This window comes from Oxyura jamaicensis, chromosome 9, assembly GCF_011077185.1.
Source record: "Oxyura jamaicensis isolate SHBP4307 breed ruddy duck chromosome 9, BPBGC_Ojam_1.0, whole genome shotgun sequence".
NCBI classification, from domain to species: domain Eukaryota; kingdom Metazoa; phylum Chordata; class Aves; order Anseriformes; family Anatidae; genus Oxyura; species Oxyura jamaicensis.
Window position 1 is genome coordinate 24,074,656 of NC_048901.1, and position 25,126 is coordinate 24,099,781.

Here is a 25,126-nt window from a genome sequence, read left to right on the forward strand (position 1 = left end):
ATTCTGTGGCTGACTGTAAAGTTTCATTCCAGATTAACTGATGAAGATGAAGAAATGCAGCTGAAAACAAACAATTTATCTTCACTACGCACAGCAGATTGCTCCTGGAATTATGCCAGAGGCCGTGCGGGTTTGAATTCAATAGCTGCATTAAAAGAAAGCTACACCCATCCTACACACCACTCTGAGCACCACTGAGTAAACTGTTAGCTGCAGTACTGCTTAAATAATTCAAAAAGGAATTTAGGGTATCAAACATCTTTCTGAAGTATTGAAAGTCTTATTTCAAATAAATGCTTGGTTTTATAAACTTCTGTTAAAATCCGTTTGTGTAAATGGGAAAATAGAGAACTCAAAGACTCAAAGCCAACAAAGGACTGATTTCTAGGAGAGGATTTAAGAAAGATTTGTCATCACTGAGAAAGTCACCTCCAAGGGCATGCATCTTATAATATACACATGCATTTACACTTACTCATCTGCAACCTTGAGAGATTCCAACTGGCTCTCATAAGTCTGGACAGCATAATTTTAGTACAGACATGTGCATCTATATATTCGTATGGAGCTATAACAAAGTAATAAATAAGCATCCTTATTCAACACCAGAAATTCCACAGACTTTCCTCAATTAGATTTCATTTCCAGCCAACCTTAACTTATGACAGGAGCGCTCTGCAAAGTCTGCTTTTGCAGTTTACTTCGAGTATATTTCTCCCATTATTAGAAAACGTAAATAATTTGAAATACTGAAGGCTCGCTGAGTGGTTAATGGCATATAGCTACGATGGCGAGGAGAGGGAATGCATGTCAAAGACCTTGCTGAACCAGCAGCAGTGCGTCTCTGCTGGGGCCCATCGTTCAAAACGAATGCTGATCTGAACTTCTGCGCACACCGACGTGGTGTCTGCGTGTCCTTCGTGTAGAATCTCTTCTTTCAGCTGAAGATCTGTTAGTTCACTAGTGTTAGTTTCCCTTCTGGTAAAACTACGGGTGACTTTATGAAAGTCAGAGAACACGGCAAAAGTCAAAGGAAAGGGCACTTACTTGGGAAACGGTGCTGCTGAAAATCACGAGGCTTTAAGGATGGAAAAGCACACGACTAGAAGTTGATGCTTAGGTATTTCCAGCAACCAGCAACCATCCAGCGAAGGCTGAAGGATGTTAATTCCCAGAACCTTTCTCAAAAACACTTCAGTGACAGACTTTTTACCGTAGCTAGAGACCAAGGGAGAAATGACTGGCTATTTAACATATATAACCCATGTATAACCCACGGCCTTGTACATGGCTTGGCAGAGCGAATGATCTGTAAGCAGGCATTTTCTGAACAAATTGGGACTGCTAAATAATTCCACGGAATATGAAGGATCCACCTGCCTCCTCCTGGTTTTAACGCCTCTGTTCTTGTCTTGAGGATGGCAAATGGGGCTCACGTGAGATAAACAAGACTGGGAACCAGAGAGAGGAATTTCGGACCCTGCCAGAGCACTGCTCAGCCTGCAGAAAGAAGCCTCTGGTGCCTCCTGTCTCATACAGCTTTGTAGCACTGTTAGGACTATACCACAGCAATAGGCAATGTTTCTCTTCAGGATCACATTTACATTTTGAAAAGAAATCTTACCTTGTTTTCAGGACAACTTTATGGCTTTTAAAGATATCATTCTAAGATTATTTTAAAAACACTGGACATACTTTGCCACCAGAGCAATAAATCTCTCTGAAAAAATACACATATCTGCTCTAACTACTGTTTTCTTACAGTACTTGATTTCAGCTCTTTTGAACAAGCTGAGATCAATAGTAACCAGGACAGATGAGTTTCCAGTCTACACGATAAAAATAGGTAGTAAAACGCTACTGGTTAAAGAGGATGTGCTGTGCATAGGTCAGCGCAAGGTCCCAGGTAAACATCTTGCTTGTGTCCTGGAGCCGTGTTTCATGCGTGCCTCCTGCTCTCCGAGGGTCCTCCAGTTCTGGTCTAAACACCGGGCCATTGCACCCTATCGATCTTCTTTAAATCTCCAGAATAATAAATTTCAAGACAACACAGCACAAGCTGACTAAAGCTCTTTAATTACATCACTGCTGAAAGGAAATCATTGATCAATGGCATTATGGGAGAATAAACTGCCCCCCAAACCAGATCAAAGTCGATGAAATAGCTGAGTAGCTACCCCATTTGGGACTCTTCCTAGATTAGTGCCCATGGACAAGCACAGCAACTATACCAACACATGCTGCTTACTGTGGTTTTGAAGCTCTCCCTGGCAGGTGTCATGCTCTAAGCATGGTTTTTGATTACTCTAATTAAATATAATATTATCAACAGATCTTCATATTGATCCCTAACCCCCCCTTCTAAATAGAAAATTAAAAGCTCTAAAGGAGGGACTTAGAGGCTAACAGGAAGTTTTAACATTTTTAATCTTCCATCAGCTTTCTCTGTGTTTTATTTCCTAAAGTATTATTGATTTCTTACTACAGCAAGCACAAAAAATTAATATTTTCTTTCATTAGAGTACCATTACCTGTTATGTTACCAGCTCAATGAAACAATCATAAGCAACAGCACACATCCTTTTTTTTTTTTTACCAAGTCTAAAAAAAACACAAAACAAAACACAAAAAAGCTTAACTAAATACTGAAGTCATTTTTAGATTTTAGACCTATTTTGATACAAACTCATGGTATAAGCATAATAACATATTTATTTTGACAAAGTTGCCTTTCCTCAACTACTGACTAAAAATACTCAGATCTGGATATCTGCATATTGCATAAGCTCTCGTGTATAAATTTCCCATGCAAGGTGAAGGAAAACAAGAAAATACTCCTGACTCATAGTAAAAAAGATGCGATTTTGTTTTGTTTTCCCTCTGAGTTTACAGCACCGCCTGGATGCCTGCTATTACCAGGATCAATTACACATTAATCAAATCATAAATGACTGTATAATCCCCCAACTTTGTCTTTTAAAAACTCATTTAGCGTTATCACTTCTCTCTGGCAGAAGTAGGAACGGCGCTAATAGGCACGCTGTCCCCCCGTGCTACATCTCTCCTTATTCATTTCCTATTCCCTCAGGTGGTTCTCGTTGCTAATGCCCAAATGGCATCAACCTGTTGTTTAGCACATCCATGAAAAGGCAAGCCTGCTGGCTAATTTACCAAGGGATTAGAGCCCTGAAACCACTTCAATCTGTTACTTTCCTTCGGTGTAAGAGCCCTGCCCGTGACAGTCAGGCTCCCAAGTGAAAGGGAGAATCGCATTTCGAGAAAGAGAAATTCAAAGCGGGAGACATTTAAAGTAATGCCTGCACGTGCCAAATACATGAGGAGCAGTCGCCTGCGTTTACAGCCAGAATGATAAAAAAAAAAGGGAAATATCAAGTGTTTTCATGGTGCCATGGCAGTTTTTGTGTTTAAGTATGCTGATGCTGTAGTTGTTAACATGTGAAACTCCGGTAACACAGACAATTGTACATTAACTGCGCCTGATATTGACAGTCCTGCAAAACTCTACTTGTTTTACGTCTTTTTTTTTTTTTTTTTAATATTCTATTTGGTATTGATCTGGGAACACGTTGTGCTTATTTCCATGCTTGTACCTTGAGGGGACAAAGGCAGAGGGCTGCTCCTCCATTCCTTTGACGGCCGTTGCTAAAGCCTGAGTCCCTAAAGACATCAAGATTGTAAAGCATTATATTGAAAACCCACAGGATTATTAAAGCAATGAAATGAATAATATTTGTCAGGCTTTATAGGAGGGGGGCCTCAGTACCTGTGCTGGATTGTCAGCGAGGGCAGGTGCTGTCTGTCTGTCTGTCAAACCAGCTCCGAGGCAGCACCTCGACTTTCTGTGGGTGCACGCAGGAAACATCTCAGGTCAGGATCCAGCCCACGCTGACTCAAAATCTCTCCTGTTTTCTTCCTCTATCCTCACAAGCTTAATAAATAACAAAGCTCTAATATTTTAACACTTTAAAAAGCAGGAGCAATGATTCATAACTATTCCATAATTAAAATTTTATGGCAAATAGCTACAGCCATCACTCATCCGGGCTGCTATGTCCAAAAAAAGTGAGGTTTCAATTTATAAACCTATGCAGTGCTGTATGAGCTGCACTGAACGAAAACACATTTCAGGGGAGTTATTGAGCTGGAGAAAGCCAAAGTGTTGTTTTTCTTTTTTTAAAATCAAATATAGTATAGCTTATGAATTTGTTTGCAACATCGCAGCAGCTCCATATAGTGACTGATGTTTAAATTAGAAAAGGAAAAGAAATATTATCCTCTTATTCCAGTGCTACGCTCCGACTGTCAGGTGGTGCCCCGGTACTTCCCAATGCCAAGAATACAGATTTTCGAGAATTACAAAATGCCAGGAAAAAAAATGCACTGCAGCGCCCGGGGTTTGAGAGAAAATGAAAGCCCGCAATCAGTGTTTATGGCACATGCATATTCAGGAATATTTAACGTAAGCGCGTGACACTCTGGATCCAATTTCAATAAATTTTATTATAGTGACAAGATGAAATTCTGCCACTGACAATGAAAATAGGGCAAGCGGTGTGGTCTTGCATGCATCTACACGCCGTTATGTAGGTCCCAAATTAGTACCGAGCAGATGCATCCTGGTCCTCGTGAGCTCTCAGATCCATCATTTGTACAGACTTGAAAAAACTGCTCAGCACATGAATCGGAACAACCTCACCTATTTAACGTAAAGCGTTAGCCAGCTCAGTGTGCTTAGAAACCTGGGTAAATGTTAGCAAATCAGCTTTACAAGTACAGCTTTTCCTCAGGTGTGGAGGGATCTGTAAAACCTGCTCTTTTAGCATAATCCTTCTGCTCTTTCTCTTCAGACTTCATTTAATACGACATTATTTAGAAATGCCATAAACCCAACCCGTTTAACTGACTGTGCTGTAGGACAGGTTCGCGAGAGGCCCTTTTTTCTTGATCTCACAAATGCTCCCCACCACCTGGGAAACGGCCTTCTGCTGGAAGGCACCCAGCCGGCACACAGCAAGCGGTGCTTCGAGTCGCCGCGCGTGCTGCGGGGCTTTCCAGGGAAGGGGCATTTGAAAAGAGAAGCTGCCATCGCACTGCACGCTTCTGCACACGCCCGGCTACGGCACGACAGTAACGGAGAATATTCAGGGATCCTTGTAACTCTTTGGAGCTGGCTGCCAACGTTGGAGTTTACGACGCATTTGTAAGATGAAAAAATACCTCGTGACTTGCATGGAAAGGTTGCCCTAAGTTTTCCGATGAAAATTTCTGCTTGGAAAAAAAAACCACTGTGTTTTCACCACCACCACCACCACAAAAAGCTAAACATTAGACTTGCTGCTTCGACAAACTATTATTACATGCTTCACCAGTCCATTAAAGAAAGTAATTTAATCAGTTTGTATTTTCTCAGGAAAATCTCATTCAGAGAAATTTTATTGCCAGCTATCTAAATAGTAAATACTTATTATCCTCTCAAAATGAGTTTTTGCTTGCCAAGGGCAAACCCATTGCTGTTATTGTAGTGCTCTGTCAGAGAAACAAGAAGTTAAAAAGGTTATAAAGATACCATTAACGTCATGGGACTGTCTTGTCAGGACTCAAAAGTGCTTAGTAATTGAGGGTTTTATTCAAAGTGTATTAGCACCCATATAAACAGCACAGCTAATATGATGCTTTAGGCTTTATTTTGTTGCAGCCCTGCATAATCACTTACAAACAGCTGAATACTGTAAATTTATCTGCTGAGGAGCACGGCTCATTTTATCATCTGTTCCTAGGCTGAATAAAATGTCAATACCGTGCCGCTTACAGGCACAGACGAGGTGCAGCCCGCCGGGGCGACCGGGAATGGTTGAAATGGCAGCGCCTGCCCCGGCCGCAGGGAAAGGGCACGTGTGGTGGCTTTATTCACAAAAGTACTTTTACCTCCATTAAAATGCTAGAAATAAACGCAGTCAGGAAGCCTAATAAGCCGTTAAAAGGTACAGCCAGCAGAAACTTGGAAACAACCCTCGCAGGGACGGCTCCTGCTCCACGTGGGACAACGCCAGGGCTGCAGACGGACACGTCACAGCGAGAACAGAAACTACCTCAGCATCAGGTTCTGCCGTGTGCCTCCAAAACACAACTGGTCGTACCCGATGTTTTCATACTGACACACCACTGACCAGAGACGCCGTCAGGAACACCGCTTCCAGCACTGCATTTTCAGCTCAGTAAGCTGTTACGCACAGGTCCAACTGTTACCAACTTTCAGTGCAAGTTCTTCTTATTAAAACCTGTGACAACGTGGGCAAATACAGACATCACTGCCTCCCCCCTCTGTTTCATAAATGCCCAAGAACAGGAGTGCCACCCACTTAACCTACACCGACCAGACGTGGTGACTGCTGGGGAGCCCTGCGCTCGGCCACACGGCTCGCGTGGGAACAGCTCGGGGCCAGCAGCTCACAGCACTCAAACCTTTAAGGCACCACCCTGATGAAAGTGTTGCAGTGGGTATTTTGACAACGTGAAGGGAAACAGGATGGCTTAAACAAAGAAGTCTGCCCAGAAACCTTCAATAATAAATTGCACGGTAGCCACGCAGAACAGCAGTAGGAAGAGGACTGATGGGAAGGTCTGACAGAGGAGCACGTAATTTGATTGTTCAAGTTAGCTGAGTTTCAAAACGTTTTTTTTCTTGCCAGGGTAATCAATACAAGTGATACAGCAAAGGACACAAGTTTTCGTTCCTCGTGCCATTTAACAAAAACACCGCTTTGCCCTTTCCCATGCATCACAGTGCAATTCTTCATTAGGCTTGTGGCAACATGGCTGAAATCATTGTCTGCAAATTTCATTCAGTGTGAACTTTCCTTGCTTTTGCATATTGATTCGTATTTGGCAGACTGTTAAATGAAAGCCTTGCTTTTCTTCTTAAAAAAGGCTACGGAAGGCACGTGTGTGTGTATACGCATACATGGCTTACGCCTGCCAACACACCCATCAAGTGAAGAATAAACACCACCTCTACCATCGTCACTATTAGGCCTTTATAATTATTTACTGTCTTATTATTTGGTTTTAACCGTTCTTAAAAGCATCCAGGGCGATGCTTTAATCGACTTCTCAGTCGCTCTCTCCCTTTCACGTTCTTTGGTTTCGGATCAAAAGACGATTGCTGGTGCTTGTTCAGGTCTCCCTACACAGCTCAACACCAGGCGAGGAACTAGGAGTTTAGAATGCTACAGGCAAAAATAGCTCTAGGCAGTTAATGTACGTTTATTCATCACACATTTGGGTGATTTCTTTGCATAAACTCTCTGAATACACTCTAATAATTATTACGGGAAGCTTTCAGAGTAGAGCATGCAAGGCTTCTAGCTGGGAGGTACTTTCCTTTCTGCAAAGGGAAAATACTCGTTTGCCTTCAGATAAAGTGAATACCTATAGCATTCTTCTTGAAGTAGCTGAGAGACTGGAAACGCATTCGGACTTTGAAACAATTATTTTGAATTAAAATAGGATGCTGTTAGAAGGCGAAGTGTCTCACTGCCAGGACAGGCCATAATAGTCCCCTGCAGACAAAACACAGCAGCGCCCCTACACCGTTCTAAGCTGGTTCTGGTTCTGACTTCTGGTATCAGTTCGGTGCAATTAGGAATTTTACCATTTAACTTGGCTGTATGGAAGCGATACCACATGTCTAAAGAAAGAGACATACTATTTCTTCTGGAAAATAAGAAATCTTACGCCCACTTTTTCTCCCTTTTCCCCACCCCTCTAACATATTTGCACGCTTTTCCTTTGAAAAGCGTTAAGTTGTGATATCTACGGGTAGCAGCACCCCCCGAATGCAAGCAGCGTGAGCTGGGAGTTATGAATCCCCACAGCTACAGTTCACACAGCATGACTTTCCTTCGCTTGGCCAAAACGATGGCCCAGCAATGAAGTACAACACCAGTAAGTCACTGGCTGCACTCCACAATACCCAAACAAACCAGAAAGAGAATGCCGGTTTGAAATAGACATGTTACATGTTACATGTTTGACGTTACATGTTACACACTTTTTATATTTCAGGATTAAAAAATTGACTAGGTGAGAACAGAAATCAATTTTGTCCTCAAAGGCTGCATTTTTATAACATCACGTTTTTTGAAAAGCAATAGTTTCTCAAGATACTGAAAAAGCAGGGACTGATGAAGACATCAGTTTTCCAACACATGAAGGGAATACTGCTTCTACCTGATTTTATCAGATACCCCTTTATACAGAGCAGACGTTAATTACATTTTTAAAAGTAAATGAGAAAAGCACAGCTTTGTAGATAGCTAAAACTGAAAAAACTCTGAACAACAGTATTTGCGGCATTTTGAAACACAGCTATCCTAGTTGTTTTAAAAGTTTATCTTAAAATCTGCTTTTCATGAACATTCTCATTCTCAGCATTATAAAAATATCTTCAAAACAAGCAGAATAATCAACCATCCACAATATTTTTTTTTAAATAGCAGTATTGAAATTCCATATACCAGAAGTATGAACAATACAAAAGGAAAACAGGAAGGCCTATTTTCATAGAAATTCTTACTGGCAGTATCCTAAGTGTAAGAATTTCTTCTAAATCACACAAAAGTGCCTATTAATTTACAGGTGGTCATCCTTATAGGAAACCTAACCCAACTGCACCACTGGGAAAAAAAAAACCTTTCCAAAACTTCCACTACTAAATTTTAAGATTTATTCAGTCGACACCTCATAATCATCTCTAAATCTAATGGGACACAAATGCATTTCATCACAGATGAAAATCTTCAGCGACTACTAAAATGAAAATCAAAAAATTATTACAATCTAGTAGTTTGGCTTGCAGCATGCATTAATCAGAAATCATAATAAATCCACATGCTGCTTTAGACAGCACATTAGTCAAACAGTTTTGTATGATAACGACATTGACTAATGGGCTCGGAGTTAGAAGGGTCAATCATAAACTCATCAAATGCTTCATTTAATTTCTTAATTTGGACAAACACAATTTGTTTATGGGAAAGATATCAGGTGTTCTTGAATGAATAATGGCTATGAAACCAAACTCCATTAATCAGGTCTTGATTACAAATGACTCAGAGATTGTTTGTTCTAATTTCATTCATTTGGGTCAACAAAGAAAACATGAGCAAACGAAAGCACTTGGAAAAAATGGCACACTTACTTCTCCATATTTAATAAAGCCGTGATAAATATTCTTTCAGTAACTGTAAAACAAGGATTTTATTACCCACATTAAATACCATTCTTGATTCTAGTGAAAAAATTAATATCGATGATTTATAAGAAGATCATGGAGGCATGAAACAAGGTCTGCAAGTGCTGGACGACTGAACTCCTGAACGGAGAGCAACATGCGGGTATTTCAGATTTTCCTGAAAGGATGGATGTGAAAAGCACAAAAAGAGCAGGTTTTGATTTTCACTTTCCACCAGTTGTGGAGGGGGGCTTCATGCCTAACAGAGTGCCTGTGATCATTGGCAAGTCACTGAAACTCCCTGAACGCTTGCCTGGCCTCAGAAGGGCACTGTGATCTAAGATTTGTGGATTTATTTGTATCTATTTACACAACGGACAAATGCATTTACCTGTTAAGCTCTCGGTGCCTTGGAAATGCAAGCTGGAGGATGAGAGAGCAACCACGCCTGTAATTACCTCCACACCCAGAAAGCTGCAGGAAGCACCTCCACCACAGTGAAAAGAACAAGGACATTGTCTCTTTTCCTCTTATTTCTCCCTTCGGCAAGCTGAATGACAGAGCCTGGCAAACTTCACATCAGGAAATTAGATGGAGAAGCCCTGAACATTTAGGCACAATTCACGCCCACCAGCAAGAGACAGTGTTGCTGAGCAGATCGAGCACTCTAAAACCCTTTTCCAGGTACACGTGCCATGAAATCCAGCCAGATGCTCTCCAGTTGCACTCGCAGGAAAACTGACCTGAAGGGTGGTGAATACCCAAGGACCGATGGGGTATATTGTCGTACCGTATCTTAGGGGCACACATTCTGGCTAACGCTTTCATGACCACAGACAAAAGCAGGCAGCTACGTGGAGAAGATGGCACAACAGATCGTGCAAAATATGAGAAATAAATGTCGTGCTATCAGCATTAAGACATAACATTTCCCAAAAGGCATGTTGAAACAGAAAATTGCTGCACAACCACATATGGTTTCCGCAGCCAAAACAGCGTATAATTAAATTACTGGGCAAAGTTACTAAATAGGAATTGATATAAAACTTAAGCTAACTGAAAAATTGTCTTTGACTTAAGATCAATGGCAGAACTGCTAGATTCATCTGCACATAATTAGCACACATATTTGCATCAAAATCATGTATACCATATGCTACGTTACTGAAAACCCATTAGTTATAACGCAGGCCTGAGATACTTCTGTTCCTTGGTAGCACAAGAAACGGGTCTCAGATTACAAAGTAACAAAAAATGGAAATTCTAACAGCTTTAGGTATATTTCTAAAGGTAATAATCGCTCACTAACCAGTAAAGTTACCGCAAAAATTACTTAGAGGCTCTGTTTCACATGGTGACACCCCTACTTACGTATACCAAGGCACCAATACTCCACTCAGTCTTTTTTTAGGGTACACTTTAGCAACAACTCACTGGCTTCTTAAACTGGAAAGAAATAGACACTGCAAATTATTCTACCAAAGTGGCTCAAAGCATTCCTTTTATCTCTTGTAAGAACCTCAAATCGGTCCAGGAAATGAATGCCTTTTAGACACCAACACAACGGTCCTATAACCTGCAAAAACGCATTGCTTTGTTCCAAACATATCTTATTCTCCACCCAAATTGAATTAAATCCCCACATTTTTCAGCAATCATGAAAATGAAGGTGGAGCAATTATTGATGAAACAAGTGTTTGCTCTGCTCACCAGTGACACCCAACAGCTGCTCTTCAAAATCACGCACTCCGTAAGGACAAAACCATTAATATGTTTTAAAAAATAATTACTTGGATTAATGACTCTTAATTATATAGTCGTAGCTTAGCATGCAGCAAGTATTATTTTTTTTTTACTGCCCTAGTGAGATTATGTAGCTCTGCCAACAAACTGGGAGCGAGTACGGTATGAATAAATGCATTTCATGGCCAGCTGTGTCAGCACTTGGGCCTGGCCGTAAAGCTCGTTGGCCCAGGCTGAGCAGGTGAGGGTAAGTACTTCGTGCATCTCGGTGCAATTCACTCTTAAATGAACTGCAATTCTCATAAAACATGCAGCGTAAAAATGAGGTATCACAATTTTGTCCTCACATACATTTTCTTGATTTTTTGAATGTATTTGCTCAACTCCCTTTTAATTATTAAATACAGTACTGGCTTGATTCCAAGCGCAGAGGCTGTCTGTATGCTAATTCAGCTCTTCATGGATTAGGATCTCCTGGTGGCAAATAGGTAAGCTTAATTTCTACTTCCAAATATCACCTGCCCTTTAGTTTTTCCACTGTTTTGGGCCTCACACAAGACTACATATGGAATTAGACCCGAAATGCTCTGATAGGGACTCTAAAATCAAAAACTGAATACATTACAAAAATACATCCTTGTAGGGATGGGAGTCCAGTGTCTAGCCTTGGCGTGTCCTCCAACACAAGCATTAATCACTGCCCCTGATTAATAGCGCGGTATCATAAATGGCAGTAAACCAGAGCAATTACCTAAAATACAGCAACCTGCTTTAGAGCCAACAACCGTTAGGTGAAGCGCAGTCCCCTCAAGGAATCCTCCTCGAAAAGACGGGCTCAGAAGTGGAGCCTGAGGACGCCGCGGGGCCGTGCAGCACCCGAGCACCGAGGCTCTCCCCAGGCCCCCGGCAGCAGAACCACCGCTGCTCCCGCACCAAGAGCTGGGAAGCTGTCCGAAGGAACCGGCAACACGATGGGAAGTTCAGCTGAGAAACGAGGCCACTTCGAAAGCCAACGCTAATTTGCCAGCTTGGTATGATAAATATTAATCAGGCTTGTCTTCTCCTCGGTCCTGAGGGCTCTGGAAATCCCTCGGTGTAATGGGAAGAGCCACAATCAAGCCAGGAAGGCACCTGATACGGATACAAAGCTCATCCGTCATAACGAATACAGAATGTTTTCTTTCTTTTCTTTAAAATTCCTATTTCAGGTAGATTTTTGAGAAGAACGTTTCATTCTGGACACTCCTGTATCACTCAGTTTCTCCCCCAGCGCTCGTTCTGCTGCTGTTGACAACTAAATGAGTTTTGACACTTGGAAACCTGCTGGCTGAGTTGGGTCAGCAGCTGACCTCCAAACTGGGCCCACCACCTCCATCACCAGATGATTTTCCTAAATTACCTAGTTTTCATGAATTCCATTCCTGACCGAGCCTCGGCCATAAAGAGAAGAGATAAGCATGGAAAGGGTATTTAAATGACAAGAAATTAAGGAAAAGAAAAAAAAATGGCAATTTCTGGGGGCTACAATTAATCAACACTTGCAGTTGAAACCACAGCAGGACGGGGAAGGACAGCTGCTCCTCAGACTGGCATCTGGATGAAAAGATTTCATCACATGAGAAGGTTCCTGGCCTCCTCAGGACAACTTTGCAGTAGCGAGCTTCATGAATTCCAACCAAAATTTGCTTTTAACCCACTTCTTTTATATCTTCAGTGTTTTAATAGCTTGTCCTCCGTAGAAGACCATAAAACAAAGTTAACCTTCCATAACTGCTACACGCTATTTCCTAGCCTGCAGTGTAACAAAAGTCAGGCTCCTGATCCTGTGCCGGAGAGCCCACGCGGAGCACGGGAGCGGGCGGCTGTCCACTGCCAGTGTCTGCTGAGAGCTGGCCGAGTGGGATGGGGACAGGCTGCTCCCAGGACACCCTGACATGCTGTAGCTTCATATTGTTAGAGTTTCAAATGATTATAATTTCTAGATAAAAGATTGTTTTGAAAGTTATTTTTAATCTTCCATGCAATGGGTAAAATATTTTATGTGCTGTTTCGTCCTTTGTCCATATGCACCAACAAATGTTACCCATCCTTCTGAAGTTGTTTGCATAATAACCTTTCCAAGCTAAAGACATCAAGTTTTCAATGGGAAGTTCACAAACAGCAAAATCAAAAATAAGAAAACCATCATCTAGAAATCCATAAACGTTTCACATATTTGGCCTTTAAAAATAAATACCAGTAAAATTAAAGTTTTCATACTTGTTGCCACCTGCCTGCCTTACTACTTTGCATAGCTAGAAAAGAGCAAAATAGAAGCCATCCTATTTAACTAAACAGTTTTTATTAAAGTAAAAGAAAAGCAAGAATCTATAAAGTAGCAAGTGATCCTATTAGTTCCACCAGACTAAAATCATACAGTCTACGTATGTGGTCCTTTCAGCCACATCTGTTATGAGCCATTTTGATACCACAGAGTAGAGAATATTGGCCTATTTATTTATCATGCACCGTGAGTGCAAATTAGGGCTTTTCTTCCTAATAAGATGTAATATAATGGGTAGGTAACAAATAAAAATGCAGTAAGTACTATGAAACGCTTGCATTTTTACAACAGCAAAAGCCCAAGTACTTGTTATATTGCATTATTGCCTCTGTAAGGAATATGTAAAATGCAATAAAGATGCATGGTACAAAATTAAAGGGAGCAATCTGATAGTATAATCCAAAGATAATGAGTTAAATACCCAATATCCAGAATTGCTGCCAAACAGATCTGATAAATGTTAAATGCTTATTTCTATTCATCGTTTTTTACCACATATTGCTAATGTCATATTAGTCTCTCAATGCTGAAGGTTCCTTTAAATAAACTCTATCAAGAATTCTTTGCACAAAAATGCCCTTCTTGAATGCTCTTTCAGCCATAGATTGAAATGCAGATTCCCAAAACAGATCAGTCACTTATTTCAACTCTAGACCTTTGAAAATCCAGATCAATTGCCTTTTGTAATCATCTTTATATGGAGAATAAGAAATTGCTCCGTGTCACCAAAGAAAAGTTTTCAGACTCCTTTGGTAAGAGCAGTAAGATTGTTAGCTCGAAATGTCCCCGTGCCAGTTCATCTCAATACATTTACGTTTCGGAATATTCATCCATATTCTAATCTTCACGTGAAAACACGGTTGCCATACTACAACTTCTGGCACAAATTAGCTGGCTGTAAGGTTTCGAGGTTTGCTAATAAGCTTATCAGTTTTAGTAAGGCAGGATTCGGCGTATGGGAAACTTTTTTCTTAATATTCGCGATATGCGCAAGCAAATGCTTAATACCAAAACAAGCTCAAATCTTCTGTGCTTCTCTGTCTCTCAGTAATGAAGTCTGGGAAAGGAATCACAGACACCCAAGTGGTTTGGCAACTGTAAGTGACAGAAGCTCGGCTAAATCCTCTGTTTACACTGGGGATTAGCCGGGTAGATTGTGCGCCGCAAACTGAGCTGGCCATGGTCAAGGGAACCTGCTCCCTGTCAGCCCGCGGGGCACCCGCACAAAGCCCGGTCCTGGTAGGAAGTGACCCATAAACGTATTCCTACGAAGGATTTATACAAAGCCAGTCTGCCTCATAGAAACTCCATATGACCATTAACTGGCCTGCAAGGCCTGCCAGGAGGCCTAATTACAGGTCTACAGAGCCCAATAACAAAAGCTGAAGAGCTTTAGCCTAGGGATGATCTGCTTTATACTGACTTGAGAGAGTCCATATAGAGTGACAAAAAGAAAGAGGTTTAGCTTTAAAATTCTCCCAAGAGACAAAGCATTGTAGCTAAGTCTGGAAGGCCCACATGCAACATACTTCAGATAGGCTTAAACATACCACCCTCTCAAAATTAACATTCAACTATTGCCTGCTTAACATCTGCTCAAACATGGCAAGTTGCTGTGATATTGTCAGACAACGCTGAAAAGGCTTTCTTGTAGCTAAATATTGAGAAGGATAAGAAAATAAAGTCATGCAAATATCAGTTAGAGCTGAGACCAACGGCAGTTTTTATAAATCAAGAACCGGTTGCCCTAAAAATTCAAGTGGAGTGCTTCAGTGTCTTCACGCAGTATGCTGCTTAATGCCAACAAAGATACTGAAATCAATCTGCACTAACAAAGAAAAATGGTATTTAACAAAGCCTGTAGCAAGGCCACCGCAAACAAAGGACAGAGCCAAAACTTCTTGACAGCAGCAGAACACCTGCACGTAACGAGGGCCGCCTTTCCCTCCTCCCCTCCCAAACGCAGGTGAATTTGTTGCATTTTACCAACTCTCCTGCAACGAGACACCAGAAGGTCCCCAAAGTGCACCAGCAAAATAAAATAACCCCTACTAAAAAGAGTCTGGTTTACCATGTGCTGTCTTCTGGCTTTCAGAGAAATTGGTTGGTATTTCCTAGATGAAAATTAAAGATACTAAAAGCAGATTGTCCCAAGATAGCGAACATCTACAATTCCTGACGGAGTTGTACCTGACGAGGAGGCCCTTGGACATTCGCCTTGCCTGAAATCAAGCATTGCTGGTGACGAAGCGAGAAGTGAAGAGCGAAGGGAATACAATTATGTTTAATTAACTTTTTTAAAGCATGGCCATTGCACTAGAACAAGACTTGGTAAAGTTGACGTTCCAAAACCACTTTCAAAGCCTGTATTCTGTAAATGCATAACATGACTAGTGGTTTTCAATATACCTCCTTCTTTCTCTTGCTTAAAGCCACAGGGATAAAGCCACGTAATTTGCAAGTCAATAGGTTGATGTGAAGCAGAAAATTATACACACAAACACGCTCAGATCGAGAAGACAAGCCTATCGTGCAAATACTTCACTGAAACACAACAAGAAAAAAAAAAGCCAAACACGGGCCATGAACTTTAGTACCTAGCACTCTCCAGTTCAACAGGGACACACTGCAAACTGTATCATTGCTAACAATTTCTTTTTTCAAAATGAAAGTCCGACAGAACAGTAACTTGGCTTCCCCACCAGGACACAGCAGATATGTCCCAGTCTCTCTCTCTTTTTAATATCATGTTTTAATCTACAGAAGCGGCACTGACAAAGGATATGTTGGAATTTAGACTATTTGATGGGGTTAAGCAAAAGAGAAACCTAGATTGTAAAATAAAGAAATTAAATTTGAAATGTCATGAGGCTACAGTGAATAGGAATAACAACTTAAATATTAGATAAATGTAGTGCTGGGAGAGGCTATAAGCACAGTTCAAAACCTACCATCAGCTTGAATTTGAAGTCAGATTGCTCTTACAACAAACACTGGGGTTTTATAGACAAGCTAGCTTCGATTTATGCACATTAACATTTAATATACTTTGCAACCTTACGCAGCCCAGGTACTGTTTGCTGTATTTGTGTTATGTTCATCCGAAGGCATGGCCAATACATTAATAACCAAAACCATTTGCTAAGTAAACCAAGTGGAGTACAGGAATATGCGCTGTACAGAACAGTAATATGTGGAAATCTTCAGAATGAAATGGGGAAATATACTTCAGTACCAGTGACAAAAGGAAATGTTAGATTCATGTGGGAGATGGGATAATTATTGCACGGAAATGGCATGGAAAGGGGAAATGGAGATGCCAACGTTATAGCACGTCAGAGGAGATGAACAGCGCAGGGACCTTCCCAAAGGCTTCTCTAACACTTGGGGGTAATTTGGAGGCACTGCAGAAGGTAAAAAACCATAGAGAAGAGTGCATGTTATGAGCAGTCCTTAAAATACAGATAACATGCTTTGAATACGGCACAGCTTTTTCCCCCAGATGGAGTGAACGGAGCAGTTCCCGTCTCAGGACGGCCAGGTATCCCACAGGTTAATTCACAGGTCTGGGCTGCGCTCTGTACCGAGCACTGCGTACACAGCCAGCCGCTTTGTTCATCCTTACCACAGCGCCGATTAAAATTCCCATTCCATTCAGCTAAGTGATGGTGCTACAACAGCACCAGCAATTAACCTGTTGATTTTGAACTCTGCAAAGTCAACAGAACACAATTAGCTGTTAACAATGCTCCAATGGCTGTTTGCTTTTATTCCTTTAAAGGTGAAAAAAGTGCCCATTTTGCAATGACTAAATACGATAAAGACATTGAAACAACAGCATTGATGTGCTCATCCTCCTAAATGAATTTAATCAAAATTCAATTTAATTGACTGAGTACAGGACTGGGAAAAGAAGGGGGGAATGCTCTCATAAATGCTTACGATTACCAGCACCTAAATAACGACACAAAACACTTTTTTCCTATAAGATTTGGATAGGAAGAGAAACGAACAGATTAACTCTCTCGAGTTATTTATGAACAGCGTGCAGCTTCAATCTAAGTTTCCGACTTCAATTGTGAATATTTAAATTAAAAAATATCGTAGGCCCTTTATATGTCTCTGGAAATTTGTGGGACCCAGGTCACGATGATATACAGCGCCTAGGTATCTTTTATACATTTCCCAGGTGTTAAATTAAAAAATGAGGTGTGATAGATGTGAGTAGTATAAACAAATTGTGCTTTTTTAGCTCAGTGCTGTCACATCTACTTTATAATTATATGCTTCAAAGGTTTATTAAAAGTTACGCAGAACAATGAACGCATTCGGAACTATAGAATATCAAGGGCTAGGTGCATTTTTCTGGAAAAAAAATCCTGGAAAGTGAAAAGATGGTATTCCTTAAAACAGGAGGTTTCAGTAAGGGGGAAGATAAAGAATTAGACTGGAAATCACTGTTTATAATTTAAGAATCCATAAACCAGAGACAGACAGAAGCCGAACTCACGACAAACATGGATTTATTACAATGCGTATGAAATACTGTAAATTTTCCTTTTGGTGTGGAAAAATTGACAAAGTTTTAACAGGAAAATTAAACGGGAAACGTTAAGATACAGAAATAAATTAGCATTACAAACCTCAACACAGACTAACATATTAGAGAGTGAAATTGTTATTTTAATCATCCGAAGACAAATGAAAGTACCTCAGGAATACCCAGTATGTTATATTTAAGTATCTTTATAAAAGATACTTATCATGTATCTTTTTATCATCGTGATCCCACCACAGTGCAAGGTTCTCAGGTCATAATTTCACACGTAAGTGCATCAAAATAACTAAATAAAGTTCTAAATAACTGTTTGGAGAGCGGGTGGAGGGAGGACAAAATCTCCACGTCAAGGGAGAGATTTTTGCAAGGCGTCAAAGAGCAAAACGAACCTCGGTCTACATTAGCCCACTGGCCAAACCCAGAGCAGTGCTAGAGTAGTGTAAAAAAATAAATATAATAAAAAAAAAGGAAATAAAAAGGGGAACTCCTGTTCATTTGGGAATGAGTATGTCTTGGACTTACCTTAGACTTAGATAAGTATCTGCAAAAAAAGCAGGATTAAAAAAAAAAGACTGATCTTCTAGCCTTTGGTTCAATCAAACAAGAGTTTCCATAAATTTTTAAACATGACATGAAGCTACAGGATTCCTCCCATTTCAAATTGAATTAAGAGTTCCAAATAGTTACCGAGACATGCATTTTGCCTTCCTTTTTACTAGTGCCAGACAAAATAGGAACGCTTCTTTCTGGAGGGCACTAATATGAGGTCAGCCTCTTGATCTGACCCTTTTGGAAAGCCTGCTACGTATTTCTGCTACCACTTCAAACGAAGAAATATAAATATTTATATGCACCAAGTTAGTTCAATGCTAGAAGCTAAAGAAACAAACCCAGCTTTTTCAGAACACAGACCAGAGTTTTGGTAGCAGCAGAAAGAGGACAAACACATGAAGTCTGAGCGCTGGTTCTCCAACAGCAGACAACAAAAAGCACTCACTTCATCTCCTTAGCGGAGTTCAGTAAATGCCCATGGTGATGCACACCAGTTGCATATGGTTTCATTTGTCCGATATAAAAAAGAAATCCATACACTTGAAGAATATAATTTTACTTATAAAAGCAACACTTACCAGCTGCCTCAAGAACCAACTGTAATCTAGCTTTGGCCTGTTCAGCAGGAGTCTGAAAAGAGAGGATTTGTAAATCTTCACAAGTGTTTGCACAATCGACACGCGAGGTCACGTTACCGGCTACGCAGCGAGCTCTCACCTCTGCAGGCGACCCAGAGCCACACGCTACCCAAGGAACTCCAAGATGGGAACGAGTACCAAGCCCTTCTGAGCCAGAAACTAGCAGGTAACTTTTCAGAACTGAATAGCAAACGCAGCTCTGGTCGAGCAGCAGCGCAGCAGCCAGCCCAGCGGTGCCCGAGCACCCACCTCCCTTCCAGGGCTGCGAGAGCGATTCCTCCCCGGCAGCCGCCGCGACCCCCTCACATGAAAACACATGCCTGTACAAACACGCTCAAACTCGGGTCTTAACGTGATTAATATGGTGAGTTTTTCACACTTCTGTTATCTGTTTTGATTTTTTTCCTTTCCTTAAGGTATTTCTTCACATCTGGTGGGCTGAGGAACACATTGTTGGCTGTGTACCCACTATGCTAATCACTCCAAGTGATGTTTTACTGTGTCCAATGCGCTTGCCATCCCTCTAATTTTGAAGCCACTCAAACGTTTCCACAGTTAAATTTATACATAAACCACATTTGTCACGGAGCGCAGAAGTTGATTATTTCTGTAAGCATCTGAAAAGTTGGGCAGGTTTCTGCTCTGCGCTAAAAAGAACAAAGCACGCAGGGAGTTTCTGGTGTCATCCTTCAGCTTGGAGAGCTCTGCTGGGCAGGTACTGGGACCAGGACATTGCTTCTGATAGCCAACAGAAGCTGGCACCTTTCAGGTTTCACCTCCTTGCCGACACAAGCATCAGTCAGGGTGGTCGGGCAGAGCTCTTCGCTCTGGACGTCCCAGCTGAGGACGCTCTGCAGGTAAGGGCGTTAGCCCTGAGCTGACACTGGCTTTTCTCACAATCTCCTTCAACCAAAGACATCTCAGACTGCGTCGTGTTTGACATCACAGATTCATTCACTAACATCCCCCCCCCCCCTTTTATTTTGCACCATTACATCTACTCTTACTAAGAGAGTCACAATTCTAGTCCCACGACGATAATTTATAGACAGCTCCTTTCGTTAGCGTGCCCTATGAAAGACGTTACAGCCATCAGCAACCCGAAAAACCATAAACAAAGACACCGATTTCAGTTGACAGAGAAAAAGCTTGGAATTCCTTGTAAAAATGTCTGCATTTTTCTTCCTCAAGAACAGGAACAAGGCAGCCAAACGCTTACACAGACTAAACTACGTGACAGAACTGCGCTGATACCCGGCAGACTGGGGAGGCAGGGGATGGTGCGTTTTCTTTTTGGTTTATTTGCTTGTGTTTTCAAGCTTTCCATCAACAAGTTTCCTTTTGACCAGCTTCCCATCTTCTGGCTGCTATGAAAAAGCCACCCAGTGGAGCAGCAAAAGACGGGAAAACACAGACTTCTATTTCTAAGCAAGTTTGTATCGTGACATTACTAAACACATTTCACTGCTTAGGCTCAAAGCTACCCACATGGCTCATAACTGTTATTAATACCTCAAGCAAAGATGGGATTATCTGCATTTCATTTTAATGCAAGATACTTCAGGAAGATGCGGCACATCCTTCTTGTATTGTTTCTGCAGTACATCTACGGCACCACACTCCTACAGCTTTTAAAAATAGCGTAGATATTTTTAAATAGAACTGCCCTACGCTCTCAGCACTTCCAGTTGGGTTCTTCTTGTTTCAAATAAACAAAGAAAAAACTGACAACAAAACAAACAAAGCCACACAAGCTGCTAGCTAAGGGTAGCTACAGGGAGCGAGTGACGTGCCTGACGGGGGGAGCTCCAGAGATGCCCTCGGTGTCATGCTTTGCTTTCAAAAATGTCCACTTGCAGGGGGAATTCAGCTGCTTTTATTTTACCGAGATAATCAGTAAGTTAGGAACAGATGCTCCAATTCAGGTACTAGATTTCAGGTACTAGATTTTCTTTTTACAGATCTTCCTGCTACTTGTGATAAATTTTGGACTGAGATATATTATGATATATTACAATATTCAAGGGAAACTGCACTTAGGAAAGTTGAGGAAAAAATTGCCAGTGTCTAAAAAAAAAGAAAAGGAGTCCAAAGTTCCATCTGAACGGTGAGCAGCGTGAGTATCGCTACGCAGGGCACGCGGCTCTTGTCGGTGTCAGCCAGCACTGCCCCACCACCAGAGCCAAGCAGGTAACCACGATGAAACGCTGTGAGTTGCAGCATGCTCCTGCCTAACTTTTATGGAGTTTTCATGCGGAATGTCACTGACGTTTGTCTGCGCTAGAACCGGTTACGTTCAATCCCTCCTATCCGTCACTAACGACATTGGTCAGGTGTAACGTACTACAGGACTTCTCTCTCTTACGACATGTCTCTGAAAGCCGAGTGTGACAGGGATCAACCTGCACGTATTTTACACAAGTGTTTTATCTTTGCACTTGGTAAATACAAAACCCACCGCCCTCGAAGCCTTCCGCAGCCCCCACGTGCCTGCTTCCGCGCAGTGGCTGACATCCCTTAGCTCCCTGAGCCCGCGTGCTGCCTGAAATTATAATTAATTGCAGAGGGGATGTAGGGCATCAGATTTGTTCAACATATTCAGTCGAGTTCATCATTTAAAAGTTTTTCTGCTTACGGAGACAAGCACGGTTTTCTCCAGGCCCACCACTGCCCCGTTCTGTATGTTGGAAAACTACGAAGCCACAGACCCCAAGCTTTGGGAGCCGGTTTGTTCATGCCCGATGAGACGTCTCCGCGTTGCGCCCTGCGCGGCCCCCGAGGAGGTTGGTGTCCAGGTTCCTTCCTGAAGCTGACTCACGGCCCCATGGCCGATTGCCAGGACAGCAGCGGGAAATGTTCCTGCTCGGATTTTGGGAACAATATTACTGCAGGCACTCGTTGCAGCTTAAAATAGCACAGGAATTGTACTTGGGTTAAATATAGGTCTCCTCAGCAAGATGTCATTTCCCTAGGTTTAAATTCCTCTCGTTGCAATTGTACTAAGATGCCAGTTTAAAAACCAAAACAATACCCAAAGGGCTCAGCAAATAAACACCAATAAGTAAGCCCGTATATGACTCTGGAAGCTGAACACAGATCCATCCTCTTATTTCAGCTCCAGCTTATCACCAGTTACTTCCCTGGGGACATTTCTCTAGTCATTCCCAACACCTGCAGAGCTCAAAAAAGGTGTATTCATCATCATCATCATCAAAAAAGACCCAAACTGAAGTTTTCCAGCTGTTGGAAGAGCGAGCTATCCAAAACAACTGAGAATAGATACAAAGTGGGTCAAAAACCTACAGCAAACTGCTGCAATGAATTCCAGAAAAAGAAAAGTTGGGAAGACAGGGGACAGCAGGAACACCTCAGCATCACAGCAACCAGGACTCTTCTAGAGGCTTTATCAAGTGATTCTTTACCAAGTGGCTGTTTTGCAGTGATACCAAACTGCGAGGTTTTGTGCTCGTTGGGTTTTTTGGTGCCAGGTGGGGCTGGCAGACAGGAGCTGGGGACTGAATCCATTGAATCCATGGGGACTGAATCCACTGAATCCATTGAATCTCCTCAAAAAGACAAGCTGATGTTCTCACTGCAGTGCCAGAAGCTTTAATTAAAGCCCTACATGAGAGAGGCAGGCAGCAAGGCACAAAATGACCAGAGCACTTCCCACAGCACCAGCAATGACTCCCGCTCCCCACGGAAACGTAGGCTGGGCTTACAGCTTCAGCAGCCACCTGGGGAGACGCCGAGCGCTGGCATTCTCTGCACCCACAGGTAAACACATGAGTTAGGGTACAGGAGGCCAAAAGCCCTAACCAGATCAAGCGGTAATAGCAGCACAGAACAGCAGAAAATGTAACGCTGATAAATAAGAGTAATGCGGACTGCAGGGAACTTCTCACTCGCCTTACTGGGTTCTCGAAGCGCAGAATCAATTCAGGAAAAAACAGTTTAGGCATCACTGTGGACAGCTAAAAGGAGACCTCAGTGGGTACCGGTAATGAGAAAAGACAAGGAAGAAATGAAAAAAATTAAACAAAGGGGATAGATGTATAATCTCATTTTAATATATTCTGTAAGTCGGTGGCCTGCCTTCACCTGGAATATTATACAGCCCGGTTCTGGTAAATCTATCTCAACAGGGAGAGAGCGACAAAGAACCCTCACCCCTGCCTATCTTTTAAACAGAGTTTGATCAAATTATGACACAGATTATGTGACATGTTTGTTTAGCATAGGAAAGGAGGTATTCCTTTTGAGTCATCCCTTTCTCATTAGGAGATTAAAAAAATAATACTAATTACCACGGAAAGTGAAAATGAAGAACTTGTTTGTATTACAGAACACCTCACAAGGGCATGCGATATTTAAAAAATAATCAGTTAACACAGACTGAGAACTTGTAATTGTCGTCTCTTTCAAACAAAAGCCAGAGCAAACAGAATGAATTTGAGGCTGGCAAATTCAAAACTGACAGAGGAACGTTTTTTTCCTCATTAAAATAAGCAAACAAAACAACAGAAGTATTCACAACATGAATTAGTAACAGAGAAATGCAATGAGCATGCCCAGCACTATTTGATTTATCCCCCTGCATTTTCAGACGTTAATCAGCAGAAGTGACGGGATGCTAAATGGTATTTCTGATCTGGTGTTTCTGCTCTGATACAATCGGTAACGCACAGATAGGGGCTGGCAGGACCGCTGCTCCGACCTAACGTAGGTCTACCTGCTCCAAAAAAATGGATGTTTGAGAAACTGGGAAAAAGAATAAATTGGGAAAGTGAGTCCAGCACGAGGTGGCACCGATGCTTCTTACTCTACAAACAAGGGAGGTGGTTCCCAGCTTGCCTCCTACCCCCAACTACCTTCCTGTTAAATCCAGCGGAGAAATGGTGATGTGTTTGTACAACTACCCCGCTGACGCGCTAGCTGGAGGAAAACATTCAGCAGCTAACAGTGGAACGCATCAAACCTGTATTGTGTTGGCCGAGCGGTTTTACACGCCTCCTATTACATAGGGCGGGACTGAAAAAAATGAAAATAAAAATCTGGGGAATTGACAGACTGTTTGCAGTCTAACAGGAAGCACGCTTCATATTGCACAAACCTGGGGCTGGTTTGGTTTGGATGTTTGCTGTGGATGTTCCTTTCTGTTTGCTTGTTGGTTTTTATAAACTTTAGCTAACAGGAACAGAAAACATTGCAAGCTCGAGAAACTGCCCCTATTCTGTTTCCTAAGAATTTTTATACTCTTTCACGGACCTCTCATCAACACACGTTAGTCTAGTGCAAATTACTGACATGTGCCATGCCAGTACTGAAATAGAATTGGGCATGACAGAAATCTTGATCTTAGATGTTGTCAGACCCACGCAATTATCAAAGTATGATGTACATGAATTAGAAGTGGAAAAATCATGTAAAACATGGGATAATAGCAATATCTGTCCATCAAACACACGGATGCTTTTGGCACTTCCATACGCTAAAAAAATAAACAAGAAAGAAAAAAAAAGGCAGCACAAGCAACATGCTAACTGTGAAAGGGCAATCATTATCAGGGAAAAAAAAGAAAAAAAAAGAGAGAAGCCAAAAAAGCCATTTTAGCCTTTAATGTATGTAAAGGCCATGGGAAGAATATGACTAATGATGAAAAGTACAGCTTAACTAGCAAGCCAGCACGGCACCGAGGAGATAATCAAGCAGGATCTGCCCATGGAAGAAGGCTCTCCCAGGCAGAGCTGGGAGGAAACATCTGCACCCCGACAGAAAGGTCTGAAAAACTTCCCCAAGGCGCACAGACCACCCTGCCCAGTCCTGGTACCCCAGGACTGCCGAGCTATCCATACTGGGGCAGAAAGACCACCGCAGGCAATGAGCTAGCCCAGGCACTGAAATTCAGAGCCTTTCAGAGGGAAAGACAAGACTGTTGGCACAGCTCCGACGTCACAGCTCTACCGCTGCCGAGCAACTTCATGCAACGATCGAATTTTCTGTTCGAGTGTTTTGACTACGTGCTTTTCGTCCAAGTGAATTTTCATTAAAAAAAATGA

The 25,126-nt window shown here is 41.8% G+C and overlaps 1 protein-coding gene across 1 annotated transcript in view; it reads right to left on the reverse strand.

The window, feature by feature from the left end:
* RSRC1 (arginine and serine rich coiled-coil 1) overlaps positions 1-25,126 on the reverse strand; it is a 137,089-nt gene that overhangs the window by 38,500 nt on the left and 73,463 nt on the right. The window contains exon 7 of the mRNA XM_035334677.1: positions 19,008-19,059. Coding sequence (XP_035190568.1) covers positions 19,008-19,059 — 52 coding nt within the window. The remainder of the gene's footprint in view (positions 1-19,007; positions 19,060-25,126) is intronic.